Raw genomic sequence first — 18,002 nt, 5'->3', positions numbered from 1 at the left:
CAAGAGCGAGCCTTAGTTAGGACTCTGGGTAGAGTCAGCCTTACCACATCACAGAGAAGTGAGTAGACAGAAGGTCAAAGAAACGCTTATCCCTAAGTACAGTATCCATCTCATCCCATCTGTAAATCTATGTCATCCATGCTATTTTGGTGTTCAGAAATATAACCAGGCTATTCAAGAGTTCAAGAGGGGTTCAAGGGAGTTCAAGAGAAGTCTTGTTAAATTGGACCTTATCTTCTTGCAAATACAATAAATAAAATCCATGTAATCTCTACATTTTTGGTCTTTTTGGGGTTTTACCCCAGTGCTTTGAGGAATCACCAGGACTCTGAATCACTAGTCATTCGTGGAGCTTTCCTCCCGCAGACTCCCATAACAGAGATTTCCTTTCTAGATTCATATTGATTTCCCCATGAATGAGGTTATACAGGAAGTATTTGATAGAAGTGTGGTTACAGTAAATCACACTGGGGGAACGAAGCCAGCTATGTGTTGATTCCTTCCTCTTAATGGTCAATACCACAGTGGGCTGAGAAAGAGAGAAAGACAAAGAGAGGAGCCATTCAACTACTTGGTGTTTATTGATGTGTGGTGTGGGACTTTAGAGAAGGACTGAGCTAGTCTGGACTCTAGTGGACTGAGGAGAGGTCAGGACTTGGTCTGATCTGTTTTGGTCTCTAGCAGTGCAGAGTGCAGTACAGTCATAGGAGGACTGTTGGTACACAGCACATGGCTCTGGAAGTATTTCTCACACAGTGCTCAGACTAACCACTGCACTCTTAGTAACTATCTGCTAAAACCTGCCAGGAATGTGGTTCTGACTCAGGGGAGCTAAGCCTTGTGCTAGGGCATGGTGTGCAGGAGTTATCTGCGTGTTTCTGGGTCTCGTTATTCCACCCTTCACTACCAGGCCCCGTTCTGTAGTACATCTAGATATGACTTTCCCTCATGTGTTTTTACAATTCGTCATGGCTTCATAAGATTTTATCACTGAAATGCACTGTCATGCCCTCATTGACTGGATAACCTTTTTTTTTTACCTTTATTTGACTAGGCAAGTCAGTTAAGAACAAATTCTTATTTACAATGACAGATGCTGAACAGTGGGTTAACTGCCTTGTTCAGGGGCAGAACAACAGATTTTTACCTTGGCAGCTCGGGGATTCGATCTAGCAACCTTTCGGTTACTGGCCCAACGCTCTAACCACTATGCTACCTACCTATTGTCCGGCATGCACACCTTACGGAGTGTTATCGAATTTTGCTAAATGTTTACTTGTGTTTTATAAATGGAACAACAAGGATGCAACAGGTTGCTTGTTTTCACCACGCTATTTCCTCTAAAGCGAGGCTGTAGCATTTCAAACAGTTTCATATTTAGCCAGGGTCCTAAATGAAAAGCAGCATTACTGAATAAAACGGGGGATTGTGAAATTGGATGAGATATCCCCCCTTTCCCTCTCATTGTGGTTAGAGACTTGTCTTGGCTCCCCTTGAGAGGCGGCTTTGAAGGGAAGCAGGGTTGTGCTCGGCTCATCCACATTCTCTCTGATTTTAAATTTGAAGAGCTGGAACTGTCTTCTTTACTCCTGGCCCCCATACAGAGGGCCTGTTGTGGCCTGGGCCTATGGTGCTGTCAATTTTGTTCATTCTCCAATTAGACAAGCTCTTCATAAGGCTTATTTTCAGAGTAAGTCGCTCTGGATAAGAGCGTCTGCTAAATGACTAAAATGTAAAATGTTATTCTGAAGAGAAGCATGTCTAAGCCGAATCCTCAATACATGGGTTTCTGGGCTTTTGGCATGACGCTTTGCACTGTATAAATGCTCACAACAGGGTCCCCATTGTTAGCATACCATGGTCTGTGAGGACAAAGCATATAGGGATATCCCTGTAAATACATGTTCCTTTGAAAATGGTGGAAACATAAAAAAAGTTTCTTCAGTATTCCACGAAGAGTTGACAGGTCGTATATAAGACTGCTTTTTTCCTGCTTTGTGGAATCTGAATCTTTTCACAAATAGGGAGACCTTCTCTTTCAAGGTGACGAGACCAACATGATCAAACACATGGAGACCACAATTAGAGGACCACGCCATAATCAATCGTCAGACCTTAAATTGGGGTTGAGGAGTCGGCAGGGTATCTGGGTATGAACAAGTAGCACTGGGCCCAGACATTTCTGACCTGTCAGCCTCCATGGCCTCTCACCTCCTAGAGCTGGAGCCTATAGGTGAGATGGCCCCCATGGCCCCCAGACGTAGCATAGTCAGGCTGCTGCTTGAAGGAGCATTGGAGATATGACATTTCAACAATGCGGGAATGAGATTAGAGTGATGGCTGATGGGAGAGATGACCTCCCCTGTTCTAGAGTCTACCTGGGATCGTACTCCTTGAACTGGCTAGGGGTGTCGAGCTGTGACTCACTCCCCTTCTTTGATTTATTGCTGTGAAGTTCAAAGCTTGGACGGATGCGTCCTCTGGCTGTGTTGTGTGAGCCAAGGCTCTAATCTGCTTACAGAAACACTTTCTGGTGTATGAGGACATTTATGGCTATACAGTGCCTTCGGAAAGTATTCAGACCCCTTGACTTTTTCCACATTTCATTACGTTACAGCCTTATTCTATAATTGATTAAACAAAAAAACAAAAATTCAGCAATCTACAAACAATACCCCATAATGACAAACCCGAAAACAGGTTTTTACAAATTTTTGCAAATGTGTTAAAAATAAAATAAAAAACAGAAATACTTTATTTACATAAGTATTAAGACCCTTTGCTATGAGACTCGAAATTGAGCTCAGGTGCATCCTGTTTCCGTTAAGCATCCTTGAGATGTTTCTACAACTTGATTGGAGTTCACCTGTGGTAAATTCAATTGATTGTGCATGGTTGGGAAAGGCACACACCTGTTTATATAAGGTCCCACAGTTGCCAGTGCATGTCAGAGTAAAAACCAAGCCATGAGGTTGAAGGAATTGTCTGTAGAGCTCCGAGACAGGGTTGTATCGAGGCACAGATCTGGGGAAGAGTATCAACACATTTCTACAGCATTGAGGTCCCCAAGAACAAAGTGGCCTCCATCATTCTTAAATGGAAGAAGTTTGGAACCACCAAGACTCTTCCTAGAGCTGGCCGCCCAGCCAAACTGAGCAATCGGGGGAGAAGGGCCTTGGTCAGGGAAGTGACCAATAACCTTATGGTCACTCTGACAGAGCCCTAGAGTTCCTCTGTGGAGATGGGAGAACCTTCCAGAAGGACAACCATCTCTGCAGCACTCCACCAATCAGGCCTTTGTGGTAGAGTGGCCAGACAAAGGCCAGTCCTCAGAAAAAGGCACATGACAGCCCGCTTGGAGTTTGCCAAATGGCACCTAAAGACTCTCAGATCATGAGAAACAAGATTCTCTGGTCTGATGAAGCCAAGATTAAACTCTTGCCAAGCATCACGTCTGGAGGAAACCTGGCACCATCCCTATGGTGAAGCATGGTGGTGGCACCATCATGCTGTGGGGATGTTTTTCAGCGGCAAGGACTGCGAGACTAGTCAGGATCGAGGGAGAGATGAACGGAGCATAGTACAGAGAGATCCTTGATGAAAACCTGTTCCAGAGCGCTCAGGACCTCAGACTGGGGCGAAGGTTCACCTTCCAATAGGATAACGACCCTAAGCACACAGCCAAGACAACACAAGAGTGGCTTCGGGACAAGTCTCTGAATGTCCCTGAGTGGCCCAGCCAGAGCCCAGACTTGAATCTGATTGAACATCTCTGGAGAGACCTGAAAATAGCTGTTCAGCGACGCTCCCCATCCAACTTGACAAAGCTTGAGAGGATCTGCAGAGAAGAATGGGAGAAACTCCCCAAATACAGGTGAGCCCAGCTTGCAGCGTCATACCCAAGAAGACTCAAGGCTGTAATCGCTGCCAAAGGTGCTTCAACAAAGTACTAAGTAAAGGGTCAGAATACTTATATGAATGTGATATTTCTGATGTTTTTTATTTTTTTAAATTTGCTAACATTTGGGGTATTGTGTGTAGATTGATGAGGAAAAATACAATTGAATCAATTTTAGAATAAGGCTGTGACTTAACAAAATGTGGAAAAAGTCAAGGAGTCTGAATAGTTTCCGAATGCGCTGTACATTGTGTAGGGTGTACGATTGTACACATTTAGAAAGTTCATTTCAACATCATAATCAAAGTGGATTTGTCTCTTTTTCTGACGATCAAAATGAATTACAATCATCATCAAATTACAATTTGTTATAGGCCTACACTAAAACCTGGCTTCAGCCTGCTCAAAGAACCGCAGGTTTGACAATTGAGCAAATCGATACCCAGTAACACAGGGGTCTTCAAACTTTTCATGCCCAGGGACTGCCGCCCAGGCAAACCGGCGACCCAGGGACCCCTATCATGAAAATAATAATAATTTCACGTCTTATCATCAGGTGAATGATAATGGCAGGGAGAAATCTACATTTAAAATGAATAGGTACATTTGAAGTCGGACGTTTACATACACTTAGGTTGGGGTCATTAAAACTCGTTTTTCAACCACTCCACAAATTTCTTGTAAACAAACTTTAGTTTTGGCAAGTCGGTTAGGACATCTACTTTGTGCATGATGGAAGTAATTTTTCCAACAATTGTTTACAGACAGATTATTTAACTTATAATTCACTGTATCGCAATTCCAGTGGGTCAGAAGTTTACATACACTAAGTTGACTGTGCCTTTAAACAGCTTGGAAAATTCCAGAAAATGATGCCATGGCTTTAGAAGCTTCTGATAGGCTAATTGACGTAATTTGAGTCAATTGAAGGTGTACCTGTGAATGTATTTCAAGGCCTACCTTCAAACTCAGTGCCTCTTTGTTTGACATCATGGGTGAAGTCAAGAGAAATCAGCCAAGACCCCAGAAAAACTATTGTAGACCTCCACAAGTCTGGTTCATACTTGGGAGAAATTTCCAAACGCCTGAAGGTACCACATTCATCTGTACAAACTGTGCTGCTATCCTGTTAGAATTTAACAGATAATTGTATTACAATGGTTAAAATGGATTTTCATTGTGTTCCATGGTGGTATTCACCCCCTAGTGGAGCTTTCTGGTACTTAGAAAGACTGTACGCAAACAGGAAGTAGAGAATTCGTTCTGCACGCATAGAAGCAGCTGAAAACAACGCTCCGATGCAAGTCTTTCAGTGTAGTTATTTCTTGTCACACTTCAGCCTCGGAAAATATTTGTTTGTAAGTTCGAGTCAAGCATTTAGCTAGTGATGATAATCTTGTTATTGATAGAGTTGCTTACATATCAATGTTGGTTGGTTGTATTTACTCACACAAATTGCCTTGCCTTTCATGTATGACGTCAGTTGTATTACTTTGCTCGTGCGTCATGCAAACGAATTGTAAAATATACGATACTGTAGTTTTGTTACTATTTCCAGTGTAATATGCTTTGTTATTCTACAGAGATGGTGGTACATTATTAGAGTAAAGAAAGGAGTTAGCCAATTACCATATGAGTAACAATTAGCTACATGGTTTGGCGTCATGCCAGATGCATGGTACCTTGGCACATGCTTTGTAATTTCATGCAACTTCAACTTGAAATGTATAATGTACAGCTACAGTATGTCGATTTGAATTGAATACTAAAGTATATTCTTTTCTGTATTTTGCAGTTTCACAACATAAACGTTTTCAATATATTAATTCAAGAAAAGTCAAGCCTTGGGAGTTTTATTGAAGAAATAGTTGTTAGCTATCTGTCTAGTTTTGCATGGGAACGCAATTCAAGGGCAGAATAGTGAAAAACCATCATCACGGTGGGCTCAAGCACAAGAATAACCACACACGGTGGTTATGTTTCTACGTTCATCAGCGAACAAAGCCTCTGTTCGTAGGGAAGACCAGCAGTCTACGATACAATAACCAGAGCCAAGTGTTTGACAGAGAGAGATGGAGGAGCCTCTCCAGCACATTGGGACCAAGTCTCAATCTACAAGATCAAGGTCATCAAAACAGTCAAGCAGATCCTCAACGGCGAGTTCTGCAGCCATCAAAGCATGCGCCAAGGCAGACGCAGCGCGTGCACAAGTCTTCTATGCTGAGAAGGAAGCTTCTGTGATGAAACAAAAGGCAGAAATAGGGGCCAGCTTGTTGAAGCAAAAAGCTGACCTTGAGGCAAGTTTATATGTTCTCCAAGTTGAGAGAACAGCTGCGGCTGCATTGGCTGAAGCTGCAGCCCTTGAAGAAGCTGTAGAATCAGATCGCAGAGAGGTTCGCAAAGAACTAGACACAGGGACACAGCCCTTAAGTCCAGTCCAACGTACTTGTGAGTATGAAACAACATGCTAGGCCCTAATTTGCTGAACTTCCATTTGAAGTAGAGAAACAAGAGCTTAGTGTTGACCCAGCTACATGCCATAATCCAGAAAGTAGCAAACAACAGAGCATGAGCAGAGACTCTCCGTTCAAAAGAAATTAACAGCAGCATGTTGGAAATGGAAAACAAGCCCACTTCCAGTCACACACATAAAGCTTCCCTGAGTCACAAGTGACACCAGACCTCATCAAGTACCTCCTACGCTGTGAGATGGTGAGTTCCGGACTCCTGAAGTTTGATGATCGCCCTGAAAATTATTGGGCATGGAAAGCATCCTTTCTCAATGCGACCAGAGACGTGAATTTATCAGCCAGCGAAGAGTTAGATCTAATTACCAAGTGGCAAGGGGCATAGTTGTCTGAGCAAGCAAAGATAATTAGATCTGTCCATATTTTCAATGCAACAGCAGGGCTTAACATGGTCTGGCAACGACTAGAAGAGTGCTATGGTACACCTGAAGTGATCGAGAATGCACTGTTGAAGAAAATTGATGATTTTCCAAACTAAGAGAACTAGGTGACATTCTTCTCGAACTGGAGTGTGCTAAAGTAGAAGGGTACCTTCCAGGCCTCACTTATCTGGACACATCTCAGGGGGTAAACCCTATAGTAGAGAAACTTCCATTCAGTTTACAAGAAAAATGGATAGCACAGGGATCCAAATACAAGGAGGACTATCGGGTAGCATTCCCACTATTCTCGTTCTTCTCGAGATTCATCAGGAACCAGGCGAAAACTAGAAACGACCCCAGTTTCACCCTCTACACCTCAACTAACCAGGTGTCTATGAAAAGTGAGAAACCTGCCAGGTACAGCAGCAAGACACCTGTGACTGTATACAAAACAGATGTGTCATCTGAGCGCTCAGACCACCAAACCAAACCCAGTAAGACAAAGGTTGAAAGCCCTGACCATCACTGCCCAATACATAACAAGCCTCACCCTCTTAAAAAGTGTTGTGGGTTTAGATATAAAACTCTAGATGAGCGCAAATCATATCTCAAAGAGAATGGCATTTGTTTCCGATGTTGTGGGTCAACTCAGCACAGAGCTAAATACTGTAAGGTGTCAATCAAGTGCTCTGAGTGTGACAGCGACAGACATCTTGCTGCTCTGCATCCAGGCCCAGCCCCTTCAAATACAGACACCGCTACAGCAGAGAAAGAGCATGGCGGGGAGCAAGGTGACAATGCTCATCTATCTGTCACCTCAAAGTTTACAGAGATCTGTGGTGAGGCAGTCAATCCAAGATCATGTTAAAAAATATGCCTAGTCAAAGCTTATCCAACTGGGAAAAGAGAAAGTTGTTAAAATGTATGTAGTGCTTGATGAACAGAGCAACACATCTCTGGCCAAGACAGAGGTTTTCAATCTCTTCAACATCAATGACAACTCTGCTCCATACACCATGAAGACCTGTTCTGGGGTAACAGAGACTTCAGGCAGGAGAGCCGTCAACTTCATGGTGGAGTCTATAGATGGACACATACAGCTTACTCTCCCTACTCTGATAGAGTGTGACATGATGCCAGATGATAGGATGGAGATTCCCTCCCCCGACATTGCGTATCATCATCCCCATCTGCAACCAGTCGCGGACAAAATTCCAGCTGTGGACCTAGACGCTCCCATCCTCCTGCTCTTAGGATGAGACATCCTAAGGGTACACAAGGTACGAGAGCAAATAAATGGGCCCCACGACACTCCTTATGCACAGCGACTCGACCTCGGGTGGGTCATCGTGGGTGAGGTCTGTCTGGGAACGGCTCACCGACCAGCCAATGTTAACGTGTTCAGGACAAACATACTTCAAAATGGTCGCACATCCTATCTCAGCCCTTGCCCTGACATCATCCAGGTGAAAGAGAACTTCAACAGCGTAGCTCAGAAACACATCTCTCCCTCTACAGTGCACTCGAGAGATCCAAGCACAACTGTGAACACAGACAGCCTGGGATGTTCCGTGTTCAACAAAACACAAGACGATGATAAACCAGCACCATCAGTGGAGGACAAAGCCTTCTTGGACATTATGGACAAACAGGTTTTCCAGGATGATGGAAACAACTGGGTGGCTTCACTACCCTTTCGCCCCACTAGACATTGCCTTCCTAATAACTGGGAGCAGGCCATGAACCGTCTCACATCACTTCACAAGACTTTAGACAAAAAGCCTGACATGAAGCTTCATTTTATTGACTTCATGCAAAAGATGCTGGATAATGACAAAGCCAAACCTTCTCCGCCACTAGAGGGAGACAAAGAACGCTGGTATCTGCCCATATTTGGTGTTTACCATCCACAAAAGCCTGAACAAATAAGAGTAGTATTTGACTCCAGTGCTAAGTGTCAAGGCGTTTCACTTAACGATGTTCTGCTCAGTGGTCCAGACTTAAACAACACACTCTTGGGTGTCCTAATGCGTTTCCGCAAGGATTGCATTGCACTAACAGCAGATGTGCAACAAATGTTTTACTGTTTTGGTGTACGTGAGGATCACAGAGATTACTTAAGGTTTTTCTGGTATGAAGACAACAATCCAGATAGAAACATAACTGAGTACAGGATGAAAGTCCATGTATTTGGGAACAGCCCAAATACTGCATGAGACGAGCAGCTCTACAGGGTGAGAAGGAACACGGGTCAGAACCCAAGCAATATGTAGTGAGGAACTTCTATGTCGATGATGGGCTGACATCAGTAGCTACTACAGAAGAAGCTATCAACATTCTAAGAAAAACACAAGCAATGTTAGCGGAGTCCAACCTGAAACTACACAAGATTGCATCCAATAGTAAAACAGTTATGGAAGCCTTCCCTATGGAGGACCGTGCAAAAGACTTAAAAGATCTGGACCTAGGAGTGGATCCTCTCCCCTTTCAACAGAGTCTGGGACTTTCCTGGAACCTGGAAACTTCTCATTCCAGGTGTCCCACAATGAGAAGCCTTTTACGCGGAGAGGCATCCTGTCCACAGTGAATAGTCTTTATGACCCCCTTGGGTTCGTGGCTCCAATAACAATGCAAGGTAAAGCCTTAATCAGAAAACTATCTTCTGATCAGAGTGAGTGGGATGCCCCTCTTCCCACAGAAAAAGAAAAGGAGTGGAAAATGTGGAAGGAATCTTTGGAGTTGGAACCTGTGTATATTCAGCGGACCTACATCCCAGTCTCTTTGTCTACCACTCAAAGAAGAGAGCTACACATCTTCTCGGATGCCTCTACAGTAGCCATAGGAGCGGTAGCCTACCTGAGAGTTAGACTCGGAAGGTCAATGCCATGTTGTATTTGTCATGGGGAAATCAAAATTGGTCCCTCGTCCGGCCTACACTATCCCACGCCTAGAACTGTGTGCGGCTGTGCTAGCTGTTGAGATGTATGAACTGATCAGAGATGAAATGGACATTGATGTAAATGCGGCCAAGTTCTACACAGACAGTAAGATAGTTCTCGGTTACATCCACAATGTCACCAAAAGATTCTATGTGTATGTTGCCAATAGGGTAACTCGCATCAGGAAGTCTAACCATCCAGATCAGTGGTGTTATGTAAACACTGACAGCAATCCAGCAGACCATGCAACCAGGTTCATACTAGCTGCGCTCTTAAAGCACACCAGTTGGTTCTCAGGTCCACCTTTCCTGACCCAAGCAAACTCAAGTGAGCCTGAGTCCATCAATTTTGACCTTGTAGAGCCTCACGCAGACGCAGAGATTCGACCAGACGTCACTGTCTACGCCACTAAGGTTTCTGGAGCTCAACTCGGCTCTCATCGCTTTGAGAGGTTCTCAAGCTCATTCATGTTGGTCCCGTGTGGCTCAGTTGGTAGAGCATGGTGTTTGTAATGCCAGGGTTGTGGGTTTGATTCCCACGGGGGACCAGTACAGAAGACATTTTTTTTAATGAAATGTATGCAATGTAAGTTGCTCTGGATAAGAGCGTCTGCTAAATGACTAAAATGTAAATGTTGCCAGATCCTTTCATGACGGTGCAGAGACGCAGAAAATGGACAGCAGAAAAGCTAAATGTAAAAGTAGGAGATGTTGTCTTATTGAAAGACAGTCAGGCGCACAGAAATGTCGGGCTTGTGGTCAAAAACCTTTACCAGTACTGACAAAAAGGTTAGGAAAGTAGAACTAAAAAGCAAGGAGCTGTTAACTTCTATGGGCTACGTGGGACGCTAGCGGGACACAGCCAGTGGCTGCGGGACACAGCCAGTGAAATATCAGGGCGGCAAATTCAAAAACAACAAAATGTCATAATTCAACTTTCTCAAACATACAACTATTTTACACCATTTTAAAGATACACTTCTCCTTGATGTAACCACATTGTCCGATTTCAAAAAGGCTTTACAGTGAAAGCAAAACATTAGATTATCTTAGGAGAGTACATAGACAAAAATAATCACACAGCCATTTTCCAAGCAAGGACATGTGCCAATAAAACCCAAAACACAGCTAAATGAAGCACTAACCTTTGACGATCTTCATCAGATGACACTCCTAGGACATTATGTTACACAATACATGTATGTTTTGATCGATAAAGTTCAGATTTATATCCAAAAACAGCATTTTACATTGGTGCGTGATGTTCAGAAAATGTATTCCCACCAAAACGCCTGGTGAATGTGCACATCAATTTACAAAAATACTCATCATAAACGTTGACAAAATATATAACAACTATTTAAAGAATTATAGATAGACTACCCCTGGATGCAACCGCTGTGTCAGATTTGAAAATAGCTTTACGGAGAAAGCACATTTTTCAATATTCTGAGTACATAGCTCAGCCATCACGGTGAGCTATTCAAACACCTGCCAAGTTCGGGGCAAACTAAACTCAGAATTAGTATTAGAAATATTCTCTTACCTTTGCTGATCTTTGTCAGAATGCACTCCCAGGACTGCTACTTCCACAAAACATGTTGTTTTTGTTCGTAATAATCCATATTTATGTACAAATACCTCCGTTTTGTTCGTGCGTACAGATCACTTATCCAAAGGCATAACGCGCGAGCGCGGACCGGGAGACAAAGTCTAAATGTTCCATTACCATACTTAGAAGCATGTCAAACGCTGTTTAAAATCAATCTTTATGGTATTTTTAACGTAAAATTGTGATAATATTCCAACCGGACAATAGCATATTCATCCAAGAAGAAAAAGAAGGAACGGCGTGCTCACGTGACTGCGCATATCCAATCCCTTTGTTGCCAGGCAGACCACTCAGTAACTGAGCTCATATTATCTGCCCAGTGACAGGAAAATGCTCAAACCACTTTCTGAAGGCTTTAGACAGCCAATGGAAGCCTTAGGAAGTGCAACGTCACCCCACAGACACTGTAGCTTCGATAGAGAATCAAAAGAAGAACTACAATTCTCAGACTTTCCACTTCCTTCTTGGATTTTTCTCAGGTTTTTGCCTGCCATAGAATTGATGTTATACTCACAGACACCATTCAAACAGTTTTAGAAACTTCAGAGTGTTTTCTATACAAATCTACTAATAATATGCATATTCTAGTTCCTGGGCCAGAGTAGTAACCTGTTTTAAATTGGGTACGTTTTTCATCCGGCCGTGAAAATACTGCCCCCTAGCCCAGACAGGTGTTTCTGAGACCAATCTCAGAGATTGTTGTTCTTTCTGAAGCATCCTAGAGACAAAATATAAGAATAAAAAGGACATTTTGTTTCTTAATACGTTTTATTTCATAGTGGCACAATTTCATTATACCAGCCGGGAGTGTGCTGCCATCCTGTTAGAAGGTAACAGATAATTTTATTACAATGGTTAAAATGGATTTTCATTGTGTTCCATGGTGGTATTCGCCCCCTAGTGGAGCTTCCTGGTACTTAGAAAGACTGTACGCAAACAGGAAGTAGAGAATTTGTTCTGCACATATGGAAGCAGCTAAAAACAACGCTACAGTGCAAGTCTTTCAGTGTAGTTATTTCTTGTCACGCTTCAGCCTCGGAAAATATTTGTTTGTAAGTTGGATTCAAGCATTTAGCTAGTGATGATAATCTTGTTATTGATAGAGTTGCTTACATATCAATGTTGGTTGGTTGCATTTACTCACATAAATTGCCTTGCCTTTCATGTATGCCGTCAGCTGTATTACTTTGCTCGTGCGTCATGCAAACGAATTGTAAAATATACAATACTGTAGTTTTGTTACTGTTTCTAGTGTAACATGCTTTGTTATTCGACAGAGATGGTGGTATATTATTAGAGTAATGAAAGGAGTTAGTCAATTTCTATATAATTAACAATTAGCTACATGGTTTGGCGTCATGCCAGATGCATGGTACCTTGGCACGTGCTTTGTATTTTCATGCAACTTCAACTTGAAATGTATAATGTACAGCTACAGTATGTCAATTTGAATTGAATACTAAAGTATATTTTTTCTGTATTTTGCAGTTTCACAGCATAAACGTTTTCAATATATTAATTCAAGAAAAGTCACGCCTTGGGAGTTTTATTGAAGACTTAGTTGTTAGCCATCTGTCTAGTTTTGCATGGGAACGCAATTCAAGGGCAGAATACAAACAATAGTACGAAAGTATAAACACCATGGGACCACGCAGCGGTCGTACCGCTCAGGAAGGAGATGTGTTCTGTCTCCTAGAGATGAATGTACTTTGGTGCGAAAAGTGCAAATCAATCCCAGAGCAACAACAAAGGACCTTGTGAAGATGCTGGAGGAAACAGGTACAAAAGTATCTATATCCACAGTAAAACAAGTTCTATATCGACATAACCTGAAAGGCCGCTCAGCAAGGAAGAAGCCACTGCTCCAAAACCGCCATAAAAAAGCCAGACTACGATTTGCAACTGCACATGGGGACAAAGAATCTACTTTTTGGAGAAATGTCGCCTGGTCTGATGAAACAAAAATGTAACTGTTTGGCCATAATGACCATCGTTATGTTTGGAGGAAAAAGGGGAAGGCTTGCAAGCCGAAGAACACCATCCCAACCATGAAGCACGGGGGTGGCAGCATCATGTTGTGGGGGTGCTTTGCTGCAGGAGGGACTGGTGCACTTCACAAAATAGATGGCATCATGAGGTAGGAAAACTATGTGGATATATTGAAGCATCATTTCAAGACATCAGTCAGGAAGATAAAGCTTGGTCGCAAATGGGTCTTCCAAATGGACAATGACCCCAAGCATACTTCCAAAGTTGTGGCAAAATGCCTTAAGGACAACAGAGTCAAGGTATTGGAGTGGCCATCACAAAGCCCTGACCTCATCCCATAGAAAATTTGTGGGCAGAACTGAAAAAGTGTATGCGAGCAAGGAGTCCTACAACCTGACTTCATTTTCACCAGCTGTCAGGAGGAATGGGCCAAAAATCACCCAACTTATTGTGGGAAGCTTGTGGACGGCTACCCGAAACGTTTGACCCAAGTTAAATAATTTAAGGGAAATGCTATCAAATACTAATTGAGTGTATTTAAACTTCTTACCCACTGGGAATGTGATGAAAGAAATAAAAGCTGAAATAAATCATTCTCTCTGCTATTATTCTGACATTTCACATTCTTAAAATAAAGGGGAGATCCTCACTGACCTAAGAGAGGGAATTTTTACTAGGATTAAATGTCAGGAATTGTAAAAAACTGAGTTGAAATTTATTTGGCTAAGCTGTATGTACACTTCCGACTTCAGCTTTTGATAGCAGCTGTTTAGCTGGTTAAACAAAGGTTAGCTATGTGTTGGCAAAAATGAATGACCAAGTCAAGAACGTTTATCAGCAGCCAGTGGTACTTGCAGCAACTGGTACTTGCGGGTGGTTTTTAAAAATAAAATAAATGTTTATTTTACCACTTTTAGAAAATATATCTACTGTATATTACCGCGGACACGCTGCAGTAACTCTGCGGACCCGTTGAATACCCTGCAGAAACAGACAGAAAGTTTGTAACATCTTGCAGCATGACAAGTAACACAGAGCAGTAGTGAAAGGAAGTGCTGAGTCTGACTGGATCACTGATCATCAGTAAGACAGGAGCGACATAGCAAATGACCAGCAGTAGCCTCGTAAACATTTTTCATCCTTTCCCGTCAGAGTAGCGAGACACCGTCCTATGGGGGTAAAGGAGGAGAAGGGAGGGGGGAAAGGAGGAGGAGGGAGGGGAGCGAGAAAGAGGGAGGATGAGAGGGAGAAATTGAATGAGAGACAGAGAGTGAAGAGGGGAGAGGATCCTCCAAAAAAACTAAGCAAGCGAAACTGCAGAGCGAATGTGCGCTGTTCGAGCGCTGTACTGGTTTCTTTCTCTCCACTACGCATGGCCGCGTAGCTCCGTTCTCATCTAGTTTTGTATCATAAAGTTCTGTGGCGGAGGCAAGGGGGTCTCTGCTCTGAAAGATGGACCATTTAAAGAGGACGGCGGCGTGCAGGAGAATACCGCTATTTCTTATAATAATGTTCCACGCAACTACGGCACAAGCTGGTAAAGTATATGTTGGAATACACCTGCTAATAAATAAAGTGATCATTTCATTGTATGGATTGACAAGGATAGTGGACCCTTTTATTCATTTTCTTTCTTGATAATAGGCTACAAAAGTTCATGTTCGGTTATCTTGCTACCCCATTTCCTTATAGAAAGTTCTGGACACTTCAACAGAAACCAAACAAAAGTATATAAGTTGTGAATTTGGTCGCAACTTCGCATTCGTTAATATTTTGTTAGCCTTATGATAATGTAATTATAAAAGGCTCCGTCTGATCTCATTGGATATTTGGCGATGCTGGGTTGAATTTGTCCACTGGGTTGCTCCGGATCGGGATTCATTTCGAAAGCAGTATTTAATGCTTTGTTAAACCCCTTAAAATAATATAAATTGTAACTCTTCCCCTCACTGTATCTTGGCATTTTAAAGTATTTTTTTTATGTAAATCAAAAAATGTATAAATCAAGATTTCTAAGTTTTATAAATCAAGAATTATTCATAATGTATAGCCTATTCTGTGCGTCACCGCAATGGCGGTGTGTGTGATGGATGGTTACCTCAGTTTGTCAAATTTCTCTCATTGCAAGTTAATCATAATAATTTAGCATCGTTTTGTTTTTGCATATTAATGTGTCCTCTAAACCATGTCCATTCTTGTATGCTTCATCTATTTGGATGTTGGGCTCAGTTTTCTCTGTGAGTGAGGGGGGAAGCGATTTTCCCTGGAACACTCCGATGTCATGTTTGCGTTTGCTCGTGACCAGTGTCGGTTTACTGTGAAACGGTTTAATGTTGGTTTTAGAAGGAGGTGAATGGCAGAACACTGACCGACCTGAGTAGATTAAAATTCTTGTCATGGAGCTGTTTAAAAGGTGCTCACATGGGCTTCATGAAAATAAGCTTAGTATGACTATTCATCATAAAAAACTGTCTTAGAGCCATTTGCTAAACATGTATTAATTCATAACACATTTTGTTTTCTTTGTCACAGTGTTGTTCTTGTGTAATTGGTATGGTAAGATGGAGAAGGAGCATTTCAGTTTCCCTATTAACCTTTATGTCTAACTTGATTCCTTTGATATCCTAGATCCAGCTCATTAATATAACAGATTTTAATAGAATTAGATACTATGGAGGAAATAAGGTATTATCGAGAATTTGTGTTTTGAGTTTTGACCAGCTGCAAAATTAGTGTATGTACACCCTGATTGGAAGGAGCTGCTTTCTGTTGCTTTTAGTTCTGGAGCCATGACAACATGCCTCCATGTTCTACCTACATAAACAAAGATATGGTGAGGCCTGTCTATGTTTGTGGCCTGATCACAGGCTTATGGGCATGCTCAGCTGCCACTGCAGGTATGAAGCCATTATACAGTGCCTTCGGAAAGTATTCAGTCCCCTAGACTTTTTCTACATTTTGTTAAGTTACAGCCTTATTCTAAATTGGATAAAAAATAATAAAAAAATCCTCAACAATCTACACACAATACCCAATAATGACAAACCCGAAAACAGGTTTTTTGAAATGTTTGCTAATTTATTAAAAATAAAACACAGAAATACTTTATTTAAATAAGTATTCAGACCCTTTGCTATGAGACTTGAAATTGAGCTCAGGTGCATCCTGTTTCCATTGATCATCCTTGAGATGTTTCTACAACTTGATTGGAGTCCACCTGTCGTAAATTCAATTGATTGGACATGATTTGGAAAAGGCACACACCTGTGTATACAAGGTCCCACAGTTGACAGTGCATGTCAGAGTAAAAACCAAGCCATGAGGTCGAAGGAATTGTCCCTAGAGCTCCGAGACAGGATTGTGTCAAGGCACAGATCTGGGGAAGGGTACCAAAACATTTCTGTAGCATTGAAGGTCCCCAAGAACACAGTGGCCTCCATCATTCTTAAATGGAAGAAGTTTGGAACCACCAAGAATCTTCCTAGAGCTGGCCGCCCAGCCAAACTGAGCAATCGGGGGAGAAGGGCCTTGGTCAGAGAGGTAACCAAGAACCCGATGGTCACTCTAACAGAGCTCTAGAGTTCCTCTGTGGAGATGGGAGAACCTTCCAGAAGGACAACCATCTCTGCAGCACTCCACCAATCAGGGCTTTATGGTAGAGTGGCCAGGTGGAAGCCACTCCTCAGCAAAAGGCACATGACAGCCCACTTGGAGTAACAAAAGTTACCGAAAGACTCTCAGACCATGAGAAACAAGATTCTCTGCTCTGATGAAACCAAGATTGAAATCTTTGGCCTGAATGCCAAGCATTACATCTGGAGGAAATATGGTGGTGGCAGAATCATGCTGTGAGAATGTTTTTCAGCGGCTTGGACTGGGAGACTAGTCAGGATCGAGGCAAAGATGAACGGAGCAAAATACAGAGAGATCCTTGATGAAAACCTGCTCCAGAGCGCTCAGGACCTCAGAATGGGGAGAAGGTTCAGCTTCCAACAGGACAACAACCCTAAGCACACAGCCAAGACAACACAGGAGTGGCTTCAGGACAAGTCTCTGAATGTCCTTGAGTGGCCCAGCCAGAGCCCGGATTTAAACCTGATCAAACATCTCTGAAGAGACCTGAAAATAGCTGTGCAGCGACGCTCCCCATCCAACCTGACAGAGCTTGAGAGGATCTGCATAGAGGAATGGGAGAAACTCCCCAAATACAGGTGTGCTAAGCTTGTAGCGTTATACCCAATAAGACTCGAGGCTGTAATCACTGCCAAAGGTGCTTCAACAAAGTACTGAGTAAAGAGTCTGAATACTTATGTAAATGTAATATTTCAGTTTTTTATTTTTAACAAATTTGCCAACATTTCTAAAAACCTGTTTTTGCTTTGTCATTATGAGGGAAAAAAACTATTTAATCAATTTTAGAATAAGGCTGTAACGTAACAAAATGTGGAAAAAGTCAAGGGGTCTGAATACTTTCCGAAGGCACTGTATAATACTACCAATAAAACTTAAGATGACAGTTTGAACTGTGAGTCTGAACTCAACTAGACGTCTGCCACACGTGGGCTATTAGGCCTGCTATGATCAGCAATAAAGCTTCGCCCTCTGGTAGTGTTTTGAGTGTCTTAGACCCGCAGCATTTGACTGTGTCCTTGCAGGTGCTCCATTATAGAGGCTA

General features: G+C 42.4%; 1 protein-coding gene and 1 non-coding gene across 3 annotated transcripts in view; both read left to right on the top strand.

Annotated features, from left to right (window-relative positions):
* Positions 1–10,199: 10,199 nt before the first annotated feature.
* Positions 10,200–10,275, top strand: trnat-ugu (transfer RNA threonine (anticodon UGU)). The gene has a single exon. It is a non-coding gene; the product is annotated as a tRNA-Thr (tRNA).
* Positions 10,276–14,549: 4,274 nt separating this feature from the next.
* The window catches only part of LOC106601277 (uncharacterized), an 83,439-nt gene continuing 79,986 nt past the window's right edge, over positions 14,550–18,002 (top strand). For both annotated transcript variants that reach the window (XM_045715123.2, XM_045715122.2), the window contains exon 1: positions 14,550–14,864. In XM_045715123.2, coding sequence (XP_045571079.2) covers positions 14,780–14,864 — 85 coding nt within the window. In that variant the 5' untranslated portion in view covers positions 14,550–14,779. The remainder of the gene's footprint in view (positions 14,865–18,002) is intronic.

The sequence above is a fragment of the Salmo salar genome, chromosome 03 (assembly GCF_965601325.2).
Source record: "Salmo salar chromosome 03, fSalSal1, whole genome shotgun sequence".
Classification (NCBI taxonomy): Eukaryota; Metazoa; Chordata; class Actinopteri; order Salmoniformes; family Salmonidae; genus Salmo; species Salmo salar.
Note: the sequence above shows the minus strand (reverse complement) of the source record. Positions and strands in the feature narration are given on the sequence as shown.